The following is a 17,555-nucleotide window of genomic DNA, read 5'->3' as shown; positions in this document are numbered from 1 at the left end:
CAGACAGCCAGTTTCTTTTCGGATTCTGTTTAAATGGAAGGAGCTATATGTTTACACGCGCTCCTCAAGGTTTCACAGAAAGCCCTAGTATTTACAGTCAAGCACTCAAGAGACAACTAGACAATATTCACATGCCAACTGACACTGCCCTGCTCCAGTATGTCGATGATCTACTGATCACAGCCCGTTCTGAACGTGCTTGCGAGCGAGCATCACTTACAGTTCTGTATTTTCTAGCCGAGATGGGGCACAAGGTGTCACCTTCGAAGCTTCAATTCTGTGTACAGCAAGTGGTATACTTAGGACACTTGCTGTCCAAGAGGGGTAGGCAGTTGACACCAGACCGTATCCAGTTAATAGCGAGTCTTCCCCAGCCCAGAACCCAGAAGTAGGTACGTGCCTTTATCGGCCTTACTTCTTATTGTAGACAATGGATTCCCCAGTATGCATTTCTAGCCAAGCCACTGATACAGTTAACGACACAGGAGGCAGCCGTATCGACTGTCCTCCCTTGGACATCTGAACATACACTTAGTTTTAACGAGTTAAAGAAAGCCCTATGCCAAGCTCCAGTTCTAGCTACACCGAACTACAGTAAGCCTTTTACACTTTTCGTTACTGAACGGGAAGGTACAGCATTATCTGTTCTCACACAAGATCAAGCAGGTCAATACAAGCCCTGTGCTTATTTTTCGAGCACATTAGATCCAGTCGCCCAGGCGTTGCCTGCGTGCCTCAAGTCAGTTGCAGCCACAGCACTAGCTATCAGACAAAGTGATTCCATAGTTTTAGGACATTCCCTGACAGTACAAGTTCCACATTCAGTAGAAGTTCTTTTAAACCGAACACAAACTCAGCACTTGACAATTGCACGTTTAACAGGTTATGAATTGACACTGTTCCAGCCACACATAGAAATTAGACGCTGCAACGTTCTGAATCCTGCTACACTGTTACCATCAGTTAATTCAAATCCAGACCCACATGATTGTGTGGAAGTAGTTGACATTACGACAAAGCCAAGACAAGACCTGACAGACATTCCGTTACCAGATCCCGACCTGACACTTTATGTAGATGGTTCATGTATGAGAACTAGTACAGGAGAACTAGTCGCCGCGTATGCAGTGACTACTGACACTGAAGTTATTGAAACACACCGTATTGACACCCTGTCCGCTCAAGCAGCAGAGCTAGTCGCTCTGACACAAGCCTGTATACATGCCAAGAACCTGAAAGTTAATGTTTACACAGATTCACGTTACGCATTCGGAGTTGTACACGACTTCGGAGTGCTCTGGCAGGAGAGAGGTTTCATGACTTCTCATGGAACCAAGATTCAGCATGGTCTCCTTATTCAAGCCCTGTTAGATGCCATACATTTACCGACATCTATTGCTATTATGAAATGCAAAGCACATACGAAAGTTACTGACATTATTTCCCAAGGTAATGATTTAGCAGACCGCACAGCCAAGCTTACAGCACAGACTCCAGACATTCCAGTTAATATGACACATACTCCAGATCCGATTACATGCATGACAGTTAAGGACCCTACACAAGATGTCATAGATATACAGTTACATGCTACTCCCGATGAAATCAAGAAATGGTCTGAACAAGGAGGGGTCCAGACAGATCAAGGATGGTTAACGAAGGGTAGAGCCACATGGTTTCTCCCCGATTCTATGGTTCAAGTCATTATCAATACCGCACATAGTCCAGCACATTTAGGAGAAAAAGCTATGTTAGACAGTATCCAGAACATTTGGTTCAACAAGCATTTACGAGCTGCAGCCAAGCAGAAAGTCCGTACCTGTATGATATGTTGTCAGTTTAACCCAGGTAAAAGTGTCCCGGTGGAACAAGGTGGTTTCCAACCCCCTGACCACCCTTTTGAGGTCCTCCAGATGGATTATATTCAGATGGAGCGATGTCGAGGTTTCAAGTATGTCCTTGTAGTTGTATGCGCTTTGTCCAGGTGGACAGAAGCATATCCAGTCCCAGATTACACAGCCGCGACCACTGCCAAGCAGTTGGTTCGTGAATTTTTCCCTAGATACGGACTCCCTAGAGTCGTATATTCTGATAACGGTCAGCCATTCTCCTCTGAACTCATGAAACACGTTTCCCTGTTGTTAGGGTACCAGTGGAAGTTTCATTGTGTACGCCATCCAGAAGCAGCTGGACTAGTCGAAAGGCATAATCAGACTCTGAAAATCCGCATTGCAAAAGTCTGTAAGGACAAAGGTGTGGACTGGTTAATAGCTCTGCCAGTCGCTTTATTTTATATGCGTATGGTCGCACATTCCAGATCAGGTCTGTCCCCGTATGAGGTCGTATTCGGCCGCCCCCCTAACATGTGGGGTACTCCTAGACCCCGAAGTATTACCGATGTATCATGTAATATGCTGACAGATTACCTAGCTTCCTTGATGTCTGCCCTCAACTCATGTCGTTCACAGGTTGCCGCCGCATTTCCAGACAATACCGAGGTGGCACCGCACGAGATCGTTCCAGGCTCCCTTGTGATGATCAGAAATTTTGACAGATCAAGTCCGCTGGAACCACGTTGGAAGGAGCCACGTCAGGTCCTCTTGACCACCCGAACTGCCGTCAAGTTGGAAGGCAGGAAGGGGTGGGTCCACCTTTCTCATGTAAAACTTTTCAAAGGATTGAAACCAGCGTCTAAAAACATTTTCCAGGATTCGAAGGACTGCCAGAACATTGTTTTAAAGGACTGTCCCGCACAAGACATTATTACAACCCCTCCCTTGTTAGAGAAAACCCCGCAACAGGAGTATAAGTTGAAGCTCAGGTCTAGTAAAATAAGTCAGTCAGTTTGATTGTATAAGTCCTCCCCTAGGTGAAACGGTTAAATTGTTTCTGACATGTATAAAATAGACCCCCATAGTGAGAGAGTCAGTCGAAGTTCACTTCACTGTATCGTTTTTCTGAGTTTCCTATTATTTCTCAGCATAATGATTTCCTGCACTAGTTACGCACTTTTCCTGTGTTTTCCAGTTCCTCATGTAAATATGTCTACTAATGCTACAGTAGAGCACACGTTTAGTGATCTGCCTCCTCACGAATATTCTTACCGCCTCGCTATGCGCAACAACACATTTATCCGTATGTTACATTATTCACACCAGACCAGCAATGCCACTAATTGTTGGGTGTGTGGTCGACTCCCCCCTTTCCAGACACCAAAGGGAGTTCTGCCACTCTTTCCTTATCCATTCTCACACAATGGTTCGTGTGGAGCATGGTCCACGTTAACGTCATCCTCAACAGATATGTCTTTTCTTAACAGTACATGTTTTCCAGACAAGCAAGGTCTCCCCCACAGAACAGGTTTAGATCTAGAAAATGAAGTCTATAATTTAGGTAATTATTCGTCGAATTTCATGGTCCTGAATGTTCAGTCTGATATTACTCCAGACTTACCTGCTATTTCAGTACTACCTGTCAAAGGCGAATTATGTGTCCGTAATTATGGTTCTGTACATGTAGGTCATAGTGAATGTACTACTGTTATCCAGTATAGTGACAGTGGGAAATCTATTTTCAAAGCTTCACGTCATTCTTATTTTATTTGTGGTCAAACTGCATATGTCCGTCTGCCCCTCGATTGGGAGGGAACCTGTTACATTGCTTTCCTACTGCCACCTGTTTTTCTAGCCCCATCTGATTATCACAGAAACACACATCTAGTACACATTAGACATAGAAGGGAGTCCCCAATTGTCGATTATACTGAAACTACTCTAGAACAGTATACAGATTTCAATAAAGGTTTCTTCTTCTTTATAGGACCTGTCCAGAATAGTAAACTGATCCGTAGGTTAACAAGAACCCTTGAAGCTGTAGTAAATGAAACTGCCTCTGCTCTAGGTAACTTAACCGAAGAACAGTCTGCTATGAGATTTGTCGTTTTGCAAAATCGTCTCGTCCTTGACGTCATACTGGCCGATAGGGGCGGGGCCTGTAGAGTCATCGGATCTAGTTGCTGCATTTTCATTCCAAATAACGCGCCGTCTGTTTATTCAGCTATAACCAGACTCCATAAGATTGCCCACCTGTTACACCAAGATCCAGGCACCTGGACATGGTCCGGTTGGTTCTGGAATATAATTTCCGCATGGGGATGGAAAGTCCTGTCCTTTCTAGGTATTGCAGTAGCGATCATATTTAGCTGCTGCCTCTGTATACAATGTGGCCCTGCGATTTGCAGCATGTGTGCTACCTCTTGTATTCCTAGTCCCAAGCCCCGTTCTAAATCCCGTTCCCAGACAATTCGAGACGAGCAAATGGTACTGTATGAAATGATAGATGGTATCATGAAAATTGATGTTTCCTGATGGAAACGTAGTGACAAGGAGGGAATGTGGAAAAGTAAATTTTGTCATGTTCTGTGTCCCTACGCTTCATCCATCATATGTTATGTGTGCATGACCAATATGCATATGTTATTCCCCATGCCTGATTAATGACGCAATTCCAGTTGTGTCCACCTCTAGTATGCTATTTTCCAGTCCTCGTGAATACTACGAATATCAAGCCTATGTAAAGTAATGTTGCCACGTTTCTTAGTGTGCACGTTATTCCATTATAAAGTCCCCGTTTCTAGGCCTCAAAAGGGCCCGGACCACAGATTCAGCTCCTGTCTCCTGAAAGCCTCGCTAAGGAGCGATACAGCCCCCACCTGTATCCTCGACCCTTCACTTACTTCCTGCCTCGCAGTGCCCGGTGCAGCTTGGCTCTGCCTCTGAGTCTGCCAAAAGTATGTTATAGTTCCAGCTATCAGTTCAGTCCTCCTCTCTGCATTCCTAAGCTACTGAACTGCATCAATAGTTTCCGTCATTGTCTAGCCTTCTCGTCTCCATGTTAGAGAAATACTGTATTTAATGGTCATTTAATATTCTTCATCACGCACTACATGTAGAATAATGCATGGTCCAGTCTTAGAGTCAAGTTAGCTTTTCCCCTCATGACTTCTAGTTTATATCAACATGTTCCCTAAACATCAGATACCAGATAGGGTTTAGGTACATGTCGCTCCGACCCTTCAGACTCTAGTCTCTGCTCCTAGCACAGAGTTCATAGCCCCCAGCTTCTCCTAGTAACACGTCATTGCCAGTTTTCGCGCACCATTAGGTTAGAGGTCCCGGCTCCTTAGATAGCCCCCTCCAAAGTTTCCGCCCATTCATGACATATTCTGTTACGTTTGCACCACATGTCTATGTATACGCCCAGTTACACCTCTTTTTACTGTTATCTCTCGCGACTGCTACGCGTCACGCCTTCTGCTCCACCCACTGCTACGCCTACTGCAATGTAATGCTATGTGTTTGCGCTATGTATATAAGTCAATGTTTTGTTATTGAATGTTAGCGCGCTCATCCCAGACCCAGCCCCGGCAGCTGCCGGGCCTTATTGTCCTATTCCCATGCAGGTTGTCCTGATCCTGTCCTTATGCTGTAATAAACCTGCAGAAACTCCTACTACCTCGAATCTTGACTCTTATTTTATTGAGCTATCTGTTATGCTATAAGTCTAGTCAAAAATAGGGTATTATTTATTTATTTACCACAGTTGTAAAACCTGCATTGTAAAGGCATGCGTGGAAAAAGCATGCGTTGTAACGACATACATCCACAATTATGCCTCTGAAAACGAAAATCCTAATTGTGTCCCGTCCACTTTTATACAAACACTTGAGGAATTAAAACAAATTGCAGAAAAATGTACCTAACGATGAACAGAAAAAATGAATTACAGGAAGGTGTTCTAAAGACATTAATTTATTTCAGAGCTGTAGCTGTAGAGTATTGTCAGTGTTGTGTTACCTGTTAACAATCGAATGTAGGAAAAAGGACACGTGATTTTGAGCCATATTGGAAAATCTGAGGGACTCTTCATCCTGATGTAGATTGACTTTATAGTAATGTCCTTGTTAATGAATTGCCTTATATTTTAGTAATTTTTTGTCTTTTTTCCAGGTGAGTGGAGGCTTAACTGTCAAATAGTGTAAATGAATAAAAAGGTTTGTATATTGCACTAAAGGTGGCCCAACGATTTCACTGTCCTTATCAACCATAAGCGTCTGGTGTAGTTGAGAGTGTTAAAGGTACTCTCAAGTCAAAGTTATCCAAATTGTGTAATTCAACATCACCAAAATGGCCAGATGCCTTAACAGTGGTTCTGATGAGCATGAGAAACATATCTACTAATTTTGACTGGTCTCTCGCCTTATGAAGTGATCACGAGCAGAGAAATGTGAGTTCCTGATATTCCTTCAGCTGCACTTCTGAACACTTCTGATAACCTTGCACTGGATTATTGCAAAGATTTGGCTGATATTGTATGCTCTCTCTCTCTCACCAAGTTGAAAAGACTCTCAGCAAGTGAAGAGCCTCGCTACAACGGTGACTGGGTTGTGGTGCAGAAGCACGACCAGAAGAGCTGCCTCGACCCAAGGTGGCAGGGACCCCATCAAGTTATTTTTATGACAAATACTTCTGAAACATGGCCAGTCAATGTTTGTGAAGGGGCTTCCAGGACGCAGGAAAACGTGTTGTCATTTTTTTTATAACTTTTGGTCCATTTCAGCTTGAAGCAATCTTTTTTTGTTAAAATCTGCAGATTATGCAACAGATGGTGGATTATGTTATTAGGAAAAAACCCACCACAGCCGCAGAATCGCATAATTTTAGTGCCCTATTATATACTATTGAATGCAGGAAGGCAACAAGCTGTTGTCTGTCGAAGACTAGTTGCTCCATAATACACGTAATCATCACTAATAAATATTCATAGGCTCCTGGAACAATGGCAGATTCCTCTCGTCAGGATGAGTACACCCTTGGCTTGGTACGAGCGACAGAAGGTTCCAGTAGTGGAAGAACTCTGCTCCCAAGACGCCTCTGTTCAAGCGGCTGGAAGCAGTATCCATGAATGAAGGACAAGGAATGGTTCTTACCTGTAATCCTAGTTCTCTCTCAGGGGAATCTCCATTAAAATGATAAGCACTGAATAGTCCAAATGCGGGGACCCTGGAGCAGATCTTTCAAAGTCACATCTACTTTGCCTTACTTCCGAAAGGCTAGGACAGATATGTGACAGGCAGGTTTAGTTTTGCAGCTTTAAAAACAGGCTATAGTGCCAATCTTACTGAATTACTTTAAAATTTAGGAGGAAACAAGGGTCATACCCTTAAAAGTCACGTAAGCAAAATGAAAAGTGACCTTTTAATAAAGTCCTCCAGAAACACTTTTTACTTATTTTTAAAGTAAGAAAAGGAGTAATACACAGCATTGTATCCTGTATAGGCTGTGGCTTTGAAACACTGTAAACTGGACACTGCTTCTTTCAGGGCCTTCTGACCTCCAGTGTCCCATCACGCCCTGTAGGGGGCGGTGTCCTCAGTTCTTATTTCCTGCTCCTGCTGACAGGATCCTGGGGCAGAGCTCAGCATGTTTTTTTAAAGATTTTTGCCACAATAATTTTTATCTTAGGCTTTTTAAAACTGATTTGCTTGATGTCCTTTAGGGCGTAGAGTATTTTTAGATAGTTTCCTGACAGGAAATGTATCTATTTTTTCACAAAATGCCATCTCTTTTTGCAAACTGCTGAGAGTGCAGCAGACAAATGGCAGAAACAGACCCGCACTGGATCTGCAGCTTATGTTTGCCGGCTCTCATGACCCCAAGACGTGTCGCCACTGCAAGACCCTCTTCAGTCAACTGTGAGAGAGAGAGAAAATTCTACCTCAATGGACACTTGGAGCAAGATTCACTAACCTGTGAGGCTTCTGAAGGATGAGGGGAGACTGCACCCTCTACCAGTGCCCCAAAAAAGTCCTTCACAAATGGATGGATGTCGTTATAACGCATGCTTTTTCCACGCATGCCTTTAAAACGCAGGTTTTACAACGCAAGTCGTTAGAACGACTTGCGTTGGGGGGCGCTGGATAGTGGAATCGTTTAATTTACAATTCCAACTCCAGTCCCCGTGGATAGTAGGGAAGGTTTTGGATAGTAAATTAAACTATTCCCTATCCTACAGCGCCCTCCAGCGCAGTCGTTGTAACGACTTGCGTTGTAATACATGCGTTGTAAAGGTATGGCGTGGAAAAAGTTTTGTTGTAAAGGATGTTTCCCTTCACAAATGCTTCTTACTTCTTTTTAAAGTAAGATAAGGAGTGATACACAGCAGTGTAGCCTGTATAGGTTGCAGCATCTTTGATGAATAATTTGTTGCAAGCACAATGCATTGACTGGTGCAAGCGGCGGGATTTGAAACTCTATACTCCCTGCATAGTGGCTTTGTGTGAGACCCTGTGAAGCAAATATTTCTGCCTTGCTTTCCATTTCAAGAGGGGTCATCTTTACTCTGTTTGCGGGGTCCACTTACCTCACGTATATTTTACATCTGATACAAATGGTAAATCTTGAGGCCCTGAAGACTCCTGGAATCAGTTGGAAGGTATAGTGAGTCGACTCACTTTAGACCCCCTTGTGTCCTCCATCTCCCTCGGTGCTCCTAGAGCTGTGCCGGATGTCTACCCTGAGGCCGGCTTCAGATGTTTCCACCTATGGCGGTCCTTGAGCTGATGTGAGTCTTGTGGTTGTTCCCACTCTGGCGTTTACATCCTGATTTTTCCTCCTCAATTTTAAACTCTAAATGTCCTAGATATATTTGTTTTGCCCCTATGTTAGAATACATTTTAGAGATTATTTACAATTGAGTTTGGGTTTTGTTTAGTAGACTGTGGGACTTTCAGCTTTATAATTAGGGCTCCCGGTTTTATGGTATTTATTTTTTGGTAATTTCCGTCTGTATTTATCCATATTGAATTTTTTACCATTTTATCTGTTTTTATCCATATTTATTTTGTGTTTTGCATATAAATGAAGTTGTAAAACTGTACATTTCCATATCTATTTAACTGAAGACACACGCTCATACTTTGATGTCTGTCGGTGTTTTAGCTATATAAGCTGCCAAAAATTACATAACAAGACATCTACAGGTAAATACTTGACATTATACCACAAATGTATGCTGACATATGCTATTATTTAAAGAAATTTCATCCTGTTTCTTTAATTTCCCATGCTGTCCATCTGCTCAGCTGCTGGCCTATTATCCATGAAAGAGAGCACGGAGAGTCACTTAAAAGAAGCCCAATGTTCTATATTTATCCACTTTTTAAAATAAATGCAGACAGAAAACCCATTATTTTCTGCCTGTGTTTATCTGTAAAAATGGAAAACATGGAGCCTTATTTTTAATAAACGTGTATGATGGGAAAATTAATACAATAAATGTTAACAGTGACCAAAGAAGAACAGACACAACTAGTAGTAACAAAAAGCACACTCAGGACTAAGGGCCCGATTCACAGAACTAACTTAAGACAAAATCCTAAACTTACTACTTTTGGTATTCACAGAAGTTAGGATTTTGTCTTAAGTTTGTCTTAAGACAAACTTAAGACAGACTTAAGACAGACTTAAGACAAACTTAAGACAGATTTAAGACAGACTTAAGACAAACTTAAGACAGATTTAAGACAGACTTAAGACAGACTTAAGACAGACTTAAGACAAACTTAAGACATATTTAAGACAGACTTAAGACAGACTTAAGTTAGGATGTTGTCTTAAGTCTGTCTTAAGTCAGTCTTAAGTTTGTCTTAAGACAAACTTAAGACAAAATCCTAACTTCTGTGAATACCAAATGTAGTAAGTTTAGGATTTTGTCTTAAGTTAGTTCTGTGAATCGGCCCCTAAGATAGTAACGCTGAGTTGTGATGCTCTAAAGACTGAAGGATAAAGTATATACCCAACAGCAAGAGATTCTCCTGGTGGCAACATTCAACGCAAGTACACACTCAAAGAGAAAGAACACAGCGAACAAGAGAGGCAGATGAAGAACTACAAGACCGAACACAATAAACGATAGGCAAGTTTAAAAACAACAACAAAAGTCACCAATGGACAGCCTACAACCGGACACTGCAAGGGTCACCCAAGCACAGAGGGACACGGCAAGACCTGAAGTCCTCGGAGAACTCACCCGCTTAGCACTCCCAGCACCAAGTTCAAAACGAAAAACGACCCGAAGATAACCAGGCTCACAAAATAGACCCAGGGAAGTTCATAGCCCATGGCATCTTGCATCTGAGGAGAGAGGGGAATATGGCTATCACAAAGCACAGCAACCAGAAAGAAAATCAGAGGCTGTGGTAGGGGGAAAAGAGAGGCAGTAGTCTTTTGTGATCACCTCAAACAGGGAATTGATGGCAGACAGTGGAGAAAGAAGATGGTAGGCCTGGGGTAACACCTCAGAAAGGTGACTAGCGAGTATGATAGAGAAAAGGCGAGACAGCAGAATTGGGGGGACACATCAAAAAGATCATCAGAGACCATGACATTGAAGAAGGATGCTGAAGGCTTGTGATAACATCTCAGAAAAGTGATAAGAGAGCATAATAGGGAAGAAAAGAGAGAGTAGATTTGGGCTAGCAAGGTAAATCAGTAACTCTACCTCACCCCCCCAATATGTGCACCAACGGCCCACCATAGGTTGGGACAGCTCTTACCCAATAGAGCACGTCGGTCCACCCTTCCATGGTGACGCACTGGAAGACCGTCAGCATGGCAAAGAAGAAGTTGTCAAAGTTGGTGATGCCGCCGTTGGGGCCCTCCCACTTGCCACGACACTCGGTGTTGTTCACGCGGCAATCTCGGCCATGCCCAGAGAAGGCACAGGGGGCGGGCTCCTCCTCAGCGGGGAGTTCTGCAGTGAAAAAAAGACACAATTTTACTATAATCTCACTGATCGACCACAACAAAATGGGAGCTGGGGCTAAGGTGCTAGTCAAGTATTGTCAGAGGGAATTTAAAGTCAAGAAGACACATATGTGCTAATATTGGACCCCCAGGAAGAACAGACTGTAGCTAATCCAGAGATTTCCTGAGGGCCAGGTATGTCTGGAAGACTTGTTTTAGGAGGCTATTGTAATTTGCAATTTTCACATTTCCATTTCTGATTTGTAAATTTTTGTCCCTCAGGTGACTGGTTTGAGTAAAAAACGCCTTGAAGGAGATATTTTCTCATCAAATCAGTCACCTGGCTGGTGCCCTGGTTACATTTGACGTTAAGGTGTGTACTCGCATTCAAATTTCATGTGAGATACCGCAAAGTGGATTTTGCAGCCTCCCAATGAATTTCCCACATTTCTTCAAAACAGAATGTCCCACTTCTGCAGACCCATACCCGGTAGGAGCCTCTCGAAGGATGGTGGGACTGGGCCGGTGCCCAAGATTAGTTGTGCCTTCTTAACAATAGTAAGGCCCAGAGGGACTGAGTCACACTTGAGGGTTACCTCCAAAGATCATTGGGTTGGGTCAGTGTCAGTCATTTGCCATCGCATCTTTAAAAAGGCCAATACTCAAGGAGTGGGCTCGGCTCCATGTCGGGCGAGCCTGTGCGGGTCTTACCTGTGCCGATGTAGAAGCAGGTCTTGTGCATGCGCCCGATGAAGAGCTCGAGCCCAATGATGGCGTAAATAATGATGACGAAGAGGACGAGGAGAGCGATATGGAGCAGAGGGACCATGGCCTTCATGATGGAGTTCAGCACGATGTGCAGACCTGGAAGAGAGAAAGAGAGCAATGTGAAGGAGGGAAAAGAGCCGCCATGAGGGAGTGACACCATGGATACCTAAAACACGTGGCATTATGGAGCGCTCTCAGGGAGTGGAGCTGCCATGAGGGGTGACACCAAGGATACCTAGAACACGTGGCACCATGGAGAACTCTCAGGGACGGGGGCTTTATGGTCAGATCCTACAGAATCCTACACAAAATGGCGCCCCTTGAAGAAGGTGCACAGGGTACTTTGGAACGCCCATTACCCATTAGTTTGTTGTTCAAGCCCAAGAAATAAGAAGTGAGCAGAGCTGCTGAGCAGGCTCCCTGCACCAAGGGGCACATGTATCAATTCTATGGGGCAAGAGGCCCATAGGAATGATTGGGGATACATTCTCAAATTGCGATTTTCTATAAGAAAATTGCAATTTGAGAATCGCAATTACAAGGGTGCCAGGGTGTCCAAAGGACACCTGTTGCACCTCTGGAATGTGCCTGTAAGTACATGTGGCGCACATACATGCCCTAAGGGCATGTCTGTGCGCCACATGGCACCTTGAATTTAAAAAAAAATGCATTTTGACAGGAAATCGCAAAATACCATCTACTTGGTGGAGGAGGTATTTTGCGATTCCTTAAGCCAAAATCGCATTTTGCAAGGCACCCCTACTTAGCATTTAAGGAATCGCAAATTTGTGATTCCCTAAATGCTTGAGCAAAATAAGGAATCGCAATTTTTGCGATTCCTTATTTTGCTATGTGACCCCTACATACCAAAACGCCGTTTGCGATTCGCAAACGCCGGAATTCTGTGAATTGCGGCGTTTGCGAATTGCAACGCCTTCCTACATATGCCTCTTGGCCCTGATAATGTCTGAGGTGGTGGAAACCACTGTCCCGGTGGGTGCCAGGTGGCATATCCGAGGAGTGACAGGAGATATAGTATGTCCCAAAATGACCACAGTTTGGCTCGCTCTAGCGGGAGTGGAGGCCAAACAAAATATTGCTCGACTATGGGGCGCTATTGAGGTACCATCGGTGGAAGGGTGGGAAAATGACTTGCACTGGTGTCAAAGGGCGGAACAAACTGTGCACCAGAGTAGAGGGTGCCCACGGAAATGGGAAAAGATCTGGGGAGCCTAGAGGGCGTACTAGGGGAATTTGTCGATGGTATAATGGGGACCCGCCAGTAAGGTGTAAGTGGTTCTAGATCATCCACAATAGCAGAAAAATGTTTGGAATAGTGTAGAACGGTACATTGTGAATGTAGCTGATGTGTATGTGTAGCTCCACTAATGAATATACTCTACACTCTTATGGAAGCATGTTGTTTACAGGTTAACAAATAAAAAGAATGTTTAAAAAAAATAACGTCTTTCTACGCAGATTGTGCAAACCTTAATATTCACTGGTTTCTTGTCAGTCTAGACTGCAACTCATTTCATGGGGCATTGTGGGGGTGCGTCTTTTACTTCTCAAGAAAGGTATACGCCGACTCAGGGTCCATGAACAGTCGAAACGTATCACCCACCGTAATCTTTAATCTTGAGTCACTCTGGGAAGAGCATGGCCTATGGAATTTCCATCACAATCAGTATTTTATTTGTCTCATTCAAATGCCTTCACAGCCTCCTAGACAGATGCTCCAAAGTCCAAGAACAGTGATATTTCCAAACAAGCACAGTTCAAGTTTATCATTTCATGTACAATCTTCAAGGCAACAAGTCTGTGCATGGAGTTTAAGAGACCAGTGAGACGGTGAGCCCTCTCCATTAGGAACACTGGAGAGGAGCTTGCTTTGTCAAAGAGATCTAAAATAATTGGGCATATTATCAAGAAAGGAGATAAAATTATCGCTGCTTTATCGACAGAAAACTGCTGATAAAGCGGCGATAATGGGCTTGATAACATGCTCTATGGAATTCCAATCGAAGCCCATGTTAAATGTCCTTCACATCTAACATGGGCTTCGATTGCAATTCCATAGAGCATATTATCAAGCCCATTATCGCCGCTTTATCGGCAGATAGAGCGGCGATAATTTTATCTCCTGTCTTGATAATATGCCCCATTGTTTGTACGAATGCCTCCCTGGTGCCAGTATTGGTTAACTGTGATGTGTAGAATATTGGGCTGTGAGTTTGCTTCCAAGTCCTCATTTTGGCCCTGGTAGTTTCCATAGTGTCCATCTTGAGCATACTCTCTTGTCGGTTAGTTGTGTCGTCCTCAACATCCCATAGCCTTCCTCCATGTCTGCACTTACGCCAAGCCGCTCCGATAGATCGTCCATTTTTATTCCAGGGAGGGGTACTACCCATCATACACGAAAGGTGATTACTTTATTTGATTTTGCAGAGGTTACAGGAGACCCGCTCGCTGTGATGCTATTGGATGCTGAAAAAGCCTTTGATCGGGTCTCCTGGGACTTTCTTTGGTTTATTTTGGAAAGGGTGGGTTTTGGGGAGGGAATAGTGAAAGAGTAATAAGAGTAAACGGAGGGTATACGTTACCTTTTCAGATAAAGAGGGGTACACGGCAGGGGTGCCCTTGCTCCCCGCTCTTATTTGCACTCTATCTGGACCCCTATATAAGGCGCATAGAATTACGCGATAATATCTCCCCAATAGAGACTGGTAGGGGCCCGTGCAAAATCCTGGCTTATGCTGATGATGTGGCGATTATAACATCTAGACCCACAGAAGCTATTGCACTGGTTGAGGCAGAAGCGCAATTATTTGGAGAAGTGTCTGGTTATGCCATCAATACTGCAAAAACACAAATTATTAAAAATAGCAAAATAATCTGCACTGATTCTCGGGTGGTCCAAAGTGGAGTTTATCTAGGGGTAACAATAACCCCAGATTTAGATAACCTTGTGGAGTTAAATATATCGCCAATAATAAATAAAGCTAAAAAGGATTTGGACAGATTAAATAATATACATTTTTCAATAGTAGGCCGAACCAACATAGTTAAAATGATCTTTCTCCCAAAATGTTTGTATTTGTTTAGGGCCATACCCTTATTATTTGAAGGAAAATGCTTTAAGCTTCTGGAACATTTGGTAAATCGATTTGTGTGGGCACATGGGAAGACTCGAAGGGCACTTAGATATATGGCATTACCGAGGGAACGAGGGGGGTGGGCCCTGCCGGATTTAAAATTATATTACTGGGTAGCATGCCTCCAATATATGACAGGTCTGCTTGGAGGAGCAGAGAGTGAAGGATACTCTGAGTTAGGAACACTGGCAATTTATTCAATAGTATTAGGGGATCAAGCGGAAAACGTACTATTGAAGTTTACAGAATATAGTTATTTTAAGAGAATTAAATTTAAAACGGTTATGGCCGCCTACAAGATTTGGTTTTCCTTTTCGAAAAGATTTGGTCTAGGACGATATAATGCGTATACTAGGATGAGTAATAATCCAAATTTTCCTTGTGATATATTTTCAGGGGCAGTGTTTTCGGATTGGGGTAACCATGGGATTTCCAAATTGGGTGATCTGATAGGAGCACAGGGGGTGATGCAGTTTAATAATCTACAAGCAATATACGGGCTGGATACTAATCACTACTTTAAATATTTGCAAATTAGAAGTTTTATTTTGACAAAAACTGGAGGACCGGCGGGATTTACAACAAACCCAATTTTGGACACTACACAGACCGGTATAGACTGTACAATTAAAAGATTTTATTCAGAAGTAATAGAAAAACAACCAGATGACCTGGAAAAATATGAAGGTAAATGGATACAAAAACTGGGTATAGAGAAGGAAAGCTTCTATAAATCTTTGGAACTGGGGCAGAAATTTCTATGCTCAGCATCACTCCAGGCACAGCACTTTAAAACGCTGTATTTTCTGTATTACACCCCATCCAGGTTGGCGCAGTGGGGCGGAGTAGCAGGCATTACATGTCCGAGGTGTGACAGTACCCAGGCTGATTTAGTCCATATGTTTGCTGCTTGTCCACACCTAAAAACAACCCAAGAGGAAATCGAAGTATTCCTTAAAAGATCATTAACAATAGAAATCTCACTAACACCATCACTTATACTCTTAGGAATAGAGGATAGAATAGGTAAGACTAATTACCAGTACTTTATCTTTGTGGCTATGGCTGTTTTAAGACTCTGTATTGCCACAGCATGGCTAGACCGATTGCCACCCACTTTCCGTCAGTGGTTAAATAAATTATTAGCGGTATTTAACCTCGAGAAAGCGATTTACGCAAGGAGGGGCAGAATAAGTAAAAAACTTGGAAACGAGATATGGGATCATATACAGAAGTGGAAAGAGCCAGACCCAGGGTAGATTAGAAAATAAATTGTTCTAGATTATTGTTTTATTATAATTATATGCTTCACTTTGTTTTCACTTATAGTTTATCTCTTATGTTTGATTTATTTGTATAATTCCTTTATGAACTGTGATAAGTTCTGCATGGTAAAACTGTAATGAATTTTCTTTTGTGCTCTGTACAACGAAAATGGGGAAGAAAAACTCAAATAAAAATATATATATTTTTTTTAAAAAAGATGGTCCATTTTGAGCATTAATGCGTCTATCTTGCCATCTATCCCTCAGGTTACGCAGCCTCTTCCTCCAGTCTTAGTCTCACAGCAGAGCTATCCCTCAGGTTACGCAGCCTCTTCCTCCAGTCTTAGTCTCACAGCAGAGCTATCCTTCAGGTTACGCAGCCTCTTCCTCCAGTCTTAGTCTCACAGCAGAGCTATCCCTCAGGTTACACAGCCTCTTCCTCCAGTCTTAGTCTCACAGCAGAGCTATCCCTCGGGTTACACAGCCTCTCCCTCCAGTCTTAGTCTCACAGCAGAGCTATCCCTCGGGTTACACAGCCTCTCCCTCCAGTCTTAGTCTCACAGCAGAGCTATCCCTCGGGTTACACAGCCTCTTCCTCCAGTCTTAGTCTCACAGCAGAGCTATCCCTCGGGTTACACAGCCTCTCCCTCCAGTCTTAGTCTCACAGCAGAGCTATCCCTCAGGTTACACAGCCTCTCCCTCCAGTCTTAGTCTCACAGCAGAGCTATCCCTCAGGTTACACAGCCTCTCCCTCCAGTCTTAGTCTCACAGCAGAGCTATCCCCCAGGTTACACAGCCTCTCCCTCCAGTCTTAGTCTCACAGCAGAGCTATCCCTCAGGTTACACAGCCTCTCCCTCCAGTCTTAGTCTCACAGCAGAGCTATCCCCCAGGTTACACAGCCTCTTCCTCCAGTCTTAGTCTCACAGCAGAGCTATCCCTCAGGTTACACAGCCTCTCCCTCCAGTCTTAGTCTCACAGCAGAGCTATCCCTCAGGTTACACAGCCTCTCCCTCCAGTCTTAGTCTCACAGCAGAGCTATCCCCCAGGTTACACAGCCTCTTCCTCCAGTCTTGCAGGCTCACAGCAGAGCTATCCCTCAGGTTACTCACCCTCCTCCTCCAGTCTTGCAGGCTCACAGCAGAGCTATCCCTCGGGTTACACAGCCTCTTCCTCCAGTCTTAGTCTCACAGCAGAGCTATCCCTCAGGTTACACAGCCTCTTCCTTCAGTCTTAGTCTCACAGCAGAGCTATCCCTCAGGTTACACAGCCTCTTCCTCCAGTCTTAGTCTCACAGCAGAGCTATCCCTCAGGTTACTCACCCTCTTCCTCCAGTCTTAGTCTCACAGCAGAGCTATCCCTCAGGTTACTCACCCTCTTCCTCCAGTCTTAGTCTCACAGCAGAGCTATCCCTCGGGTTACACAGCCTCTCCCTACAGTCTTAGTCTCACAGCAGAGCTATCCCTCAGGTTACACAGCCTCTTCCTTCAGTCTTAGTCTCACAGCAGAGCTATCCCTCAGGTTACTCACCCTCTTCCTCCAGTCTTAGTCTCACAGCAGAGCT

At 43.7% G+C, this 17,555-nt stretch overlaps 1 protein-coding gene across 1 annotated transcript in view; it reads right to left on the bottom strand.

Annotated features, from left to right (window-relative positions):
* The window catches only part of CACNA1F (calcium voltage-gated channel subunit alpha1 F), a 323,883-nt gene that overhangs the window by 260,513 nt on the left and 45,815 nt on the right, over positions 1-17,555 (bottom strand). Inside the window, exons 5-7 of the mRNA XM_078664279.1 lie at positions 11,517-11,669; positions 10,616-10,812; positions 10,090-10,193 (exon numbers count right to left, since the gene is read on the bottom strand). Of these exons, the coding sequence (XP_078520405.1) occupies positions 10,090-10,193; positions 10,616-10,812; positions 11,517-11,669 (454 nt within the window). The remainder of the gene's footprint in view (positions 1-10,089; positions 10,194-10,615; positions 10,813-11,516; positions 11,670-17,555) is intronic.

The sequence above is a fragment of the Lissotriton helveticus genome, chromosome 10 (genome assembly GCF_964261635.1).
Source record: "Lissotriton helveticus chromosome 10, aLisHel1.1, whole genome shotgun sequence".
NCBI classification, from domain to species: domain Eukaryota; kingdom Metazoa; phylum Chordata; class Amphibia; order Caudata; family Salamandridae; genus Lissotriton; species Lissotriton helveticus.
The sequence above is the reverse complement of the archived record's forward strand: the minus strand, read 5'-3'. Positions and strand labels throughout refer to the sequence as shown.